Source organism: Myxocyprinus asiaticus, chromosome 16 (genome assembly GCF_019703515.2).
Source record: "Myxocyprinus asiaticus isolate MX2 ecotype Aquarium Trade chromosome 16, UBuf_Myxa_2, whole genome shotgun sequence".
Classification (NCBI taxonomy): Eukaryota; Metazoa; Chordata; class Actinopteri; order Cypriniformes; family Catostomidae; genus Myxocyprinus; species Myxocyprinus asiaticus.
In genome coordinates, this window is record NC_059359.1 from 48,850,526 (window position 1) to 48,860,918 (window position 10,393).

The 10,393-nt window shown below is 38.0% G+C and overlaps 1 protein-coding gene across 2 annotated transcripts; it reads right to left on the reverse strand.

Annotated features, from left to right (window-relative positions):
* Positions 1 to 5,488: 5,488 nt before the first annotated feature.
* LOC127453896 (uncharacterized) lies at positions 5,489 to 8,122 on the reverse strand. Of its 2 annotated transcripts, XM_051720655.1 has the most exons (3): positions 7,383 to 8,122; positions 6,962 to 7,219; positions 5,489 to 6,313 (listed from the first exon to the last, which is right to left on the reverse strand). In XM_051720655.1, the coding sequence occupies exons 1-2, from the start codon at positions 7,935 to 7,937 to the stop codon at positions 6,965 to 6,967; spliced, it is 810 nt and encodes a 269-aa protein (XP_051576615.1). In that variant the 5' UTR covers positions 7,938 to 8,122; the 3' UTR covers positions 5,489 to 6,313; positions 6,962 to 6,964. The 2 variants fall into 2 exon arrangements, with proteins under 2 accessions (XP_051576615.1, XP_051576614.1); XM_051720654.1 differs by lacking the exon at positions 5,489 to 6,313 and having other exon boundaries at positions 6,901 to 7,219; positions 7,383 to 8,121.
* Positions 8,123 to 10,393: the final 2,271 nt, after the last annotated feature.

Here is a 10,393-nt window from a genome sequence, read left to right on the forward strand (position 1 = left end):
CATGTGGTCAGTGGCGAATGATCAGACTCCGGTCACTGCCTTTTCACTTGACACCGAAAAGACATCTGATATGGTAGAATGAGATTATCTTTTTAAGCTTTTTGTAAAATACGGGTTCGGGAATACTTTTATTGGATGGATTAAGTTACTTTATAGACACCTGGTAGCAGTGGTACAAACAAATGGATTAATTTCTGATTATTTTACTCTGGATAGTGGCACCCGGCAGGGTTGCCCTCTCTCCCCATTATTGTTCTGTCTTGCCCTGGAACCATTAGCAGCTGCGATAAGAAAGGAGGATGATTTTCCAGGGGTGATGGTGGGAGGTGTGGGGCATAAGCTTTTGCTTTATGCTGATTATATTTTATTATTCGTCTCCGACCCCATTAGATCTATGACTTGCCTCCATAGAATTATTAATTCCTTTCCTAAGTTCTCAGGATACAGAGTCAATTGGTTTAAATCCGAAGCTATGTCTCTGACAGTGTACTGCCCAGTAACGGCTTTCCAGCTGGGTGCCTTCCAGTGGCTCAAACAGGGCATTAAGTATTTGGGCATTTTATTCCCAGCAAAATTGTCTGATTTAGTTAGAGTTAATTTTGACCCCTTAATAAACAGGTTTTTGAGCAATGTGGCTAGGTGGGCTTCATTACATTTATCTATGATTGGGAAGGTTAATGTTATTAAAATGTACGTAAATTACAAAATTTAACTACCTGTTACAATCTCTCCCGGTAGATGTCCCCCTCTCTTACTTCAAGCTATTTGATAGCATAGCGAAGTCCTTCATTTGGAATGGTAAGCGTCCTAGATTACATTTTAATAAGTTACATAGACCTATTGACAAATGTGGGCTAGGCCTACCCAAGATTTTGTTTTATTATTATGCATTCGGTCTCTGACATTTGGCTCATTGGTTGCTTCCTGTTCAATACAAAACCAGGGAGGGACTCTCTCAGGTGGAAGTTCTTGCCCCTATTTTGCCATTGTAAAGCCTTTCTATCAAACTAATCGGAGAAGTTAAGTTACACCCCGTTATCCCGCATTTGCACTCTGTATGGACAAAAGTGTCCAGAGTGTTTAATTCGGACATTTATTTAAATGTTACCTCAAGCATATGGCTGAACCCTAAATTATGTATTAATAAGTCCCCTTTCTGCTGGTCAGAGTGGATTGTGAGGCAGGTTAATACAATCGGTGACCTATATGAGAGTGGAGTGTTGAGACCTTTTGAAAATTTGGTTCAACATTTTGGGATTCCCAGATCTCAGTTCTATAGGTATTTACAGCTGTGCCACCTGCTCTGTATCGTTTTTGGGAGTTGCACACCGCCCCCCTAAAGCGGCAGATACTCTGAGAGAGGTGATTACGGCTTTTGGAAAAGGTCATGAGGCATCAGAGTCCGGGGGATGGAGCTTCAACTTCTCTCAAAAGATTATGGGAGAAAGATTTAAATTTGATACTGGAGGAGGGAGTATGGATACACAATCCATGCGTTTTGGGGCTGTGTTAATATCCAGGAATTGTGGTTGAAGGTTCAGAGTTTTTTGTGTGACGTTTTAGGCACACGAATTTCACTCTGCCCCAGTATCTGTATTTTGGGCGAAGGGCAGTCATACATTTTGGGGATAAACACATAAAAAATTGGGTTCTGACCAGCATTATGGTTGGCAGGCTAATTATTTTAAGGGGATGGAAGTCGGATAGGGCACCCTCATTTCCGGAGTGGTGTGCGGAGATGGGGAGGGTGGCTACTTATGAAGAGATGTCAATCAGAAGGCTGGGGGTTCAGAATTTGTTTGACAGGAAGTGGGGCAATTACTTGGTGTTTTTAGGGGACTCTCGTGGAGGGGCTGGGGAGAGAGATGTTTTGTTTTAACTATATATGATTATTATGTTTTTTCTTGTTTTTTTTTTTTGTGTATATATTTGTGACCACAGGGGTGTTCGTTGGGGGTTAGAGTGGGTTTGGTGATTGGGGAGGGGGAGGGGGTTAAATGTTGATTCAGTGTATATATGTTGTGTTTTTCATTTTGTTATATGTTTATGAATCAATAAATATGTTAATTGAAAAAAAAGAAGAAAAAAGAAGTATGACAATTAATCGTCACAGTCTCGAAAACCTTAAAAAAAGAGCCATAATCGCAATTATTTGTTTGACAATTAATTCTCAGCCAAATTTCATAATCGTGACAGACCTACTCTGAGATATATACACAATGAGATCATACATAATTACAGTCGTAACAAATCAAACACGTCTTAATATTCATCATCAAATCATTGGTCATAAATAATAAACAGAGCTTCTCCCCTTTCTTCTACCTGTCAATAAATCCCAATCCAGCACAGTACTCTGGTTATGACAGGGAGCCACCACTTCCTGTTTGATTGATGGTTATGCTGTGCTCTATTCCTTCCCAGCAAACCACAGAGGTCAAAGTTGTGTGAAGTAAAAGCCACTTCTCCTGCTTGTCTGAAGCTCCTGTACAAGGTTCTAGCAGTAGATTATCCACAAGAAGAGCCCCAGTACTTACATCATTCCAAAGTCATTATAAAGCTTTGCGTGGATCATCGGATCATTGCACCCCTGGACCATAGGAGACAATTAAAAAATTGTGATAAAACAATAGTGTCTATCACACACTATCACTCCCTAGCTATTTGGAACACCATTTATCTCCTGGATGAACTCCCAATTGTTATGGGACGAAAACACCATGCCAGAATAATACTGTATAATGCTACAACCCCCCTCCTGAGGAAAAAGACTAGCCAGGCATCAACCAATAATTTGAAATCAGTGAGGCAAAACCACATGGGAGTCAGTCCTATCAGAGTGTATGGTTCACTTAGTTAAAGGTTTATAATGGCATCCATTACAGAATATTACACTATCTTTAGATTGAATATCTATCAGAATTCTTGATTGTGAGTGGCTGGAATGTGTGCGTTAAAACCATTTCCATCAGGAAGACTCGCAAACTTGAGTGACATTTAAGATGACATTTATTTGATGAATATAAAACAGAGATGTAATGTCTCTCTTTGGTGTAAGCCCGTCTGGCAGTCCGAAGAATTTGTACTCGGAACCGTCATATCCTGCCGGAGATTGGAGGCAGGGGCGAGGAGCCTAACCCCGTGCAGGACGGGACTCAACTGGTGGTGGTGGGGTGGTGGAGATTACCGCGTTAGCACACTGAAACAGCAATGTGATAGATTGTGAGCAGACTTATAAAGCAATGGCTTACATGTGATTGAATAGGAGTTACCTAGCTAATGGTGCGATGACGTACAGATGCTAGTCTTCCAGCTAGAACTACACTGCACTTACATTTCCAGTCAGTATTAAAAACCGTTCTATATTAATATGCTACTCTATTCTGCAGTCTTCTTTAATGAGACATTGTGAGAGTTTTATGCATCTGTTCAAACTACCTCTGGAAGTGAATATAGTGTAGCAAGTCTGATGAGTCTCAGAGCTGGGATTAACCGTCACATCACAAAACAAACATCATAAGTCCCCCTTACACACCCACACTGTATGGCTTGTAAGGAAAGTATGGTTTGACATTCAGCTACTGTATGTTTTGTAAGTAGGGGGAGAGAAGAAAACCGAGACCTATCAAACCACTGAGCAGGCAGCTCAGCCTTCCACATATAAGGCACTCTTGCAGTCAATAACAGCTGGAATGAGCCCAACAGAATGCAGGGATCTCAAGACATGTTTTTCAAAGTTTCAAACAACATCTAACTTGACACAGTGTCCTAAAAATACATTGCTTATGACTAGAGATGCTGAAAACTAGTGAGAGGCAACCAACCAAAGTGAGACACTCCAAAAGTGTTCAATGATATGGAAATAAAACAAACAATATTTAGAATTTTAAAGCGACCTTTGTATTAGCTAAATCAGGGGTCTGCAACCTATTGCACACGTGACATCATTGGCACGTAGAGAGGTAATTACTGGCACACAAGCAACAGCGAGAGAGAGGAACTAGTATTTTATTGTATGCCAATCTAACCTTTTGGTGTAATCTTTCTCATAATCATGCAGTGTGTTTTATGAGAATATGAACTGAATGAGAAGCTAAACACTATTAACGTGTGACGAGACTGTGACGAGACTGTGATAGTCAGCGGATGAGCACAGCATGTGCAAGCCATTCACGCATCACGAGCCGCTGATACCGGAGACTCTAAAACTAAAACTACATTATTAAGGGAAAAGAACGAACACACATAGTGCGGTTCAAAACTCTGATTCAAAATCTAAATTAACACTTTAAGCTCTGAAGTTGATTTTAAAGGTTTCCTGTTTCAGTGGCATTCCCAAAATTAAAGGCTTATAACTTAACAACAACAACAACAAAAAGTGTTTGTTATCATTATAAAGAAAACTTTTTACGTTTTTTATTGATATAGATTATGGTACATTGTGAGACTCTCAGCCTAAGAAACGTCTGGGAAAAAAAATGAGCCAAAAATGTACTTTTTCCCTTATTTTTCTTATTTGACATGATATATCTCTGGATGTAAATAAGGTGGCTCCGAAAAACTGCTTTTGTTTTGTTCCCAATCATGTCAACTGTATCTGAGAACAATTTTGTGTTGATATGACAAAGCAATCAAAAGTTATAGCATTACAAAATAATTTATCGTAGTGTCCAAAAAGTCTTCATGTGTCCAAAAGCCTTTCCAAAATAAATAAATAAATAAATAAATAAATAAATAAAATGTGTACATAAGAACTAATTACACATGCAAACACAACAATGACTAAAGGATTGCATAGCATGGAGACATGATTTTAATAATGAGATTTCATAAAATGAGTTTCATTCTGTGCCATTTGAGCCATCATTGAGTCTGTGTCATTTACATGGTGCTATCTCCTGGTGGCCATTTGTAACATTGTGCTTCATGTGGATAATCTAATGATCTATGCATCCGTTACCTTGTGTGTGGGCTTGTTTGAAAGATAATCAGCTCCTCTAAGTAATGGTATCAGGGTTTCTGCAGGTTTTATGAAGATACATTTAAGACTTTTTTAAGACCAACTAAAGAAAATTTAAGGGAAAAAACAAAAATCGAAGGGACAACAATACGGCAATATGTTCTCTAAGTATAATGTCAAGGGAGATCACATGAAGAGTTGTATTTATAGCAACATTTCAAAGTATAAAAATACAGACTGATCTAACTTTTTAATTAATTTTACATAAAGTATGTTAAGGCTTGAATACCTCTGCTTCAACCACATGAATGTGGAAATAACTTTTACCTTCTGATCAGACCCATTGTATATCTATATTCCTCTATGACACTGCTGTTTCTCTTGAACAGAAATTAAACAACACCCTAAAATTTATGTCAAAGTCCTGAAATAAAATACAAGCAATCTCCATCAAACATGGAAAAACAAGAATTTATTGAAATACAATCTTGTCATAAAAACTAGAAGCTCAACAATAGGAGCATATGATTCTCTTTTCTTAAGAACCTCCCTCTGATTCTTCAGTTCAAATCTCTTGTCCTTGAAATGACCACAAACTATAAACAAAGGCTAGTTTTCTTTCTTTTGATGACAAAAGAATGCCCAAATCCATCAGCATTGCAAATACTGAGAATAATTAGAATATTTTGGACCAAAACATTACTTAATGTGTCCAAGTTGAACAACTTTCTTTGCAATTTCTTCTTCCAAATCCTCCTTTTCCTTCTGCTTATCTTTCAACCGTCTCCGCAGTGCATTTGATTTGCTAATGAGCTGTGCCATTTGACTTCCGGACTTCCTTTCTGCCTCTTCAGCACCTTTTCCAGAGATGAACAAACATCAACCAATGTTTTTTTTTTTTCTTCAGTTGCTGAATGTCTTCCTCTGCTGCCTTCCTCTTTTGACATTGCAGTTCATTGGCTTTTCTCTTTCTCTCTTCATTCAGGTGGATTCTGTATCTTGATCTTGCTGATTTAGCTGCATTCAGTAACTCTTTTGATAAAGGCATATTCAAAATTCCACCTGATACCCTGACATAATCACAGATCAGCCTGTGCATAACCACTGTGTCTTCCTTCATGTTGTATGTTTCCACTTCCTTGTTTACAGAAAAACCCCTTTCGACCATTGCCTGTCCATGAGACAAAAGGAGGACTTTTTTTTTGCAGAAGCTCCAAAGCTCATTGTAAGATCCACAGATGACACCATGTAAAAATTCATCAAGCCATTTGTTCATGGGACAGAAAGAGACAAAAGACTCGTCTTTGGCTTTAAGATGAAGTAGACTGCCAAACTGCTGGGTTATTGTATCACCTGTACCAAGAAATATAAATATAAGGAAAAAATAGTTCACAAATTTTAATATAAAACAAATTATAAATTACTACTATTATTATTATAGTTTTTTAAATACTCTACTCATGCTGACCTAAACATTTAACTTTTCTACAAATGTTACAAATGTGGCTCAGTAAACACAAAATACATTAAAAGTATAAGTATTAAATACCAGCTGAGATCCCTCCCGGCAGCTGCTTGTTCTCAAGAAACATCTCCACAAGATGTGTCATATACTTCTGACACATGTCTGGGTTTGAGTTCATTTGGTTTGGGTTCAAACATGACATGTATCTGACCAAAGGATACTTGAGTGGGCTTCTTTCCTGCACTTTCTTAACAATGTTTGAAAGGCAAGTCATGCAGTCCTTCCTAAACATCATTACAGTAAGCTCTCCTACTCTGCTGCTTCTACTTTGAAGAAGAGCCTGTTGAATTATACAATGTCTTTAGGACTATAAACACTACATTAAATGTTTCTTTGTCTTTAGCTATACAGTACCTTAAGGACAGAGGAAGCACCTTGTAACACATTCAATGGAAAGGAGGAGGCGAGAACCGGCTTAACAACATAAATAATATTTAATGATTAACTAAAACAAAAAGACACAACCAAACACATACAGGTCAGCTGCCTGTAATTCTCTCTCTGTCGCACTGCCGTCTCTGGTCGCCTTTATCCCTCTCGGGCTTGATCAGCCTGATTAGGGGCCGGGCGTGCAGAATCACGACCTGGCCCTGCCCTCTGCCCTGCCACACACCTATTCCAATGTCAACATCTTTAGGAGGGACCCAGGTCTGCACATCAGTTGCATCTAATCTGGCAAGTTTAACTGCGGAGACGTCCAGTAGCTCTTTTTTGACAAAGTGCCTTAGAAGATTCTGTGAAAAGACACATTACCAAGACAATATTGGATAACTGAATATTGCACAGATATATCTGTATATATTTCTACCAAATTTTCACCTTGAGTTTAAACAATACTGATGCAATAACTACATAATATTTTAATACATTTGTAAAGCAAAAGGCAGTACAAATTACCTTCAGTAATTCAGTTAAGTCTTTGTGTAAGAAAGGCATGACCGGCTGATCAGTTTGATACTTCTCCAAGAATGGTTGAAAGGTCCTTGACACAGCCATGAAGAAATGAAGCTTTGGAAGTATCAAGGGGTCCTCCCATGCTGTGCCAATGGTGTCAAAGGACGACGATCCAGGGTTTGGAATTTTCTTAGATTTGACCGCATCAACATATGTCTCCATGGATGGCCAAATCTCCACAGCTCTCTCAGCCACTGGTAAGTTCTCCAGCAAACGATGACCACAGAAGTGTAAAGGGAATATAGAAGAATTGGTCACATAACAAAAGTCTTCTCTTCTTGCTGGAGCACAATTAAACTGTGAATGTAAAGCCTTCAACAGTTTGTCTATCTGACATGATTTTGCAAAGTCACATTTGAAGGCATTGTGCAGAGTGTGGAGTCCACAACTTCCAACAACAGCAAGCTGTGATCCTCCAAACTGCTCCATATGTTCTTGCTGAAGGAGTTCAAAGAACTTCCAATTTACGTTTGGCCCGTCCATTGATATAGACTCCATATTTCGTAAATTTAGTTTCTCCACACACTCCTGGAAGTAAAAAATCAGAATGACAACTTACTATAGAATGTGTCATAAAATGTTTCTGTCCTACAGACACCAAGCTATTCATATGGGCTATCAAAAAATAATGGATTGCTTACAGAAGTCAGCTGTCAAGAGTTTTCATAATTATCATTATGTTGGCTCGTCAATCCTTGGTATATAAGTACCAAAAGACTTGTACAAGGTTCAAGACTTTTAACATGTTCAGACCATGACAGAGCTGCACCATTCTGGATAAATTGAGCCTCCTCATTTTATAAAAAACTAGTGTTCTTCTATGATTCTGAAGAAAAAAACATTAGACAACTAAGCAAAATAACATGTAATACTAGAGGTTCTGACAAAATTGTAATTGTTTCAGTCTAAAAATGATTTATTAATTTGTTGAATGTATGATTCAATGACTCACTCATTAAGGCTTCACTTGTTTCATTACTGGATGAATCAGCGTGTTTGAACGAATCTTTTGAATAAATGAATGACAAATAATTTTAACAGTCACTTGTCGCCACCCACTGGCCTAATGATGTAATGATATAATCTTTATTTGAAGCATCTAATTACTTTGAAAATGTGATTTACTGAATTTTGATCGCGATGGTGTTTATATCCTAACTATAAACTTTTATCCCAGTACTTTTATTATTTGAATGATTGTAACACAGAAAAAAGAAACTGTGTTTGAAAAGACTGTGAAGCTGTTTCATACATGTCAACTGCTCTCTCTGGATCTGAATGTCCGTTTGAATCGAGATTGCGATCTTTTAATGTGCAGCTCTAGACCATGATTTGTAAAACACACTGCTTTTTTGGCAAATATACCTTTCCTAGTTATAATTATTGTTAATATGAGTTCAGACAGTTACAAAATCAAATCATAAAAGCTGACAGGTTAAGAGATTGCACATGCATAAAACTCACCATAAAATTATGAAGTAAATCCTGAGCTGTAGCATGTCCAAGGAACTGAGAGCCAAAATATAGAGACTGAACGCAGTCACCAGTCCAGTGGTGAATATGCAGATCCATTTGTTTGTTGTTGCTACTTCTGTTAAGGCTCTCGTGGAACATAATCACAAAAGAGTCTTTGCTCACCTCTGAAATCAACTGCTGTATAATAAATGGTGCTATTCCAAATTTCACCAAGTAACCCTTTTGATCTTTTCCACATGAAAATGTCACTGCCAATTCTGAATCAGGAAACATAACACGAAAGATATTTTCGATTTGTCGTTTGATTTGTAGGAGTGTTATGGGCATACTGTACGCATTGCCCATAACACTTCCAACTTCAGTGTTGATGTGCTGCCAAATACAACCCTTAAGTCATTTTGGTTGGGTGTTTTTGCAGCGGGAGATTCGTGTGAGGGAAAGTAACGGCGGGAGATTCATGTGTGGAAGAAACTGTCGCAGCAGGAGATTCGTGTGTACATGAAGCTTACACACTATTTGTATTTGTTGCAGTTGAGTCTTGAGAAAAATATTGTAATATGTTCGAAGTCTGTGCGACACTTTCTTGCTGTTTGTGTTTGGTGCTGGCTAAGTGTGATTCGACTGCTTTTATCCCCATCGTACTCAACTGGAAATTCTTTCGTTATGTTGAACAATAAGCTTGATAAACATTCTATGGTACAGACTATAACCATCCCGCAAACCTTTTGTCTTTTGTCCATTTAGGCTAGAATAAACATTTCCCCATTTCTCCAACGTATCTATCGGCCGTCCAATCGAACTACATTTCTAAATAGCGCAATTTAGAAAAGGTTCATCTGCGCATGTTTGTCAAGTTCTTCTTCGGGTGACTGACAGATGAAGCAGCACATACCGCCATCTACCGCATATTGTTCAATGAATATTGAGCGATCTAAGCCATGTGGCACAGAAATTATGCCTTCTCTTCACTTTAAAATGAAACGCAAGAAGAAAACAATCCCTCACACAATTTAATGCCATGACCATATGAATTTAAGACTTGCTGCTCTGATTTAAGACCTTTTAAGGCCTTAATTCACGCAAGAGCGATTTAAGACTTTTTAAGACCCGCGGAAACCCTGGGTATGTGATATTTTATGTTCTGTTTATTTTTTGTGAAGTTATAAATAAAAACGTGGCATATAACGAACACCAACATAATTGTCTAAGACATATACTTAGCTATTACTTGCTATATTTTTGTCTGCAAGTAAAACAAATTGACTGGTTGTATTCTACTATTTGAGAGCTTTCCAACAACATATGACACATGGCTGTTTGATCAGTCTGATGTTTTTACTGTTTGCAATTAATATCAAAATGGAACACTTCTGATTTGTCTGCAAATTTCAAAGCACTTGTTCAGTTTTGGTCATAATGCCTGCATGGCATTGGAAACTATACCTATTTTGGATGGGTCAAGACTGTAGTTAATATTT

What these genes read in the sequence shown, in the direction of transcription:
- LOC127453896 (XM_051720655.1), bottom strand. Translation starts at nt 7,937, where the DNA reads ATGGAGTCTATATCAATGGACGGGCCAAACGTAAATTGGAAGTTCTTT. An exon ending in ACTTAACTGAATTACTGAAG is followed by an intron (nt 7,220 to 7,382) that starts GTAATTTGTACT and finishes GTCTTTTCACAG; the next exon opens with AATCTTCTAAGGCACTTTGT.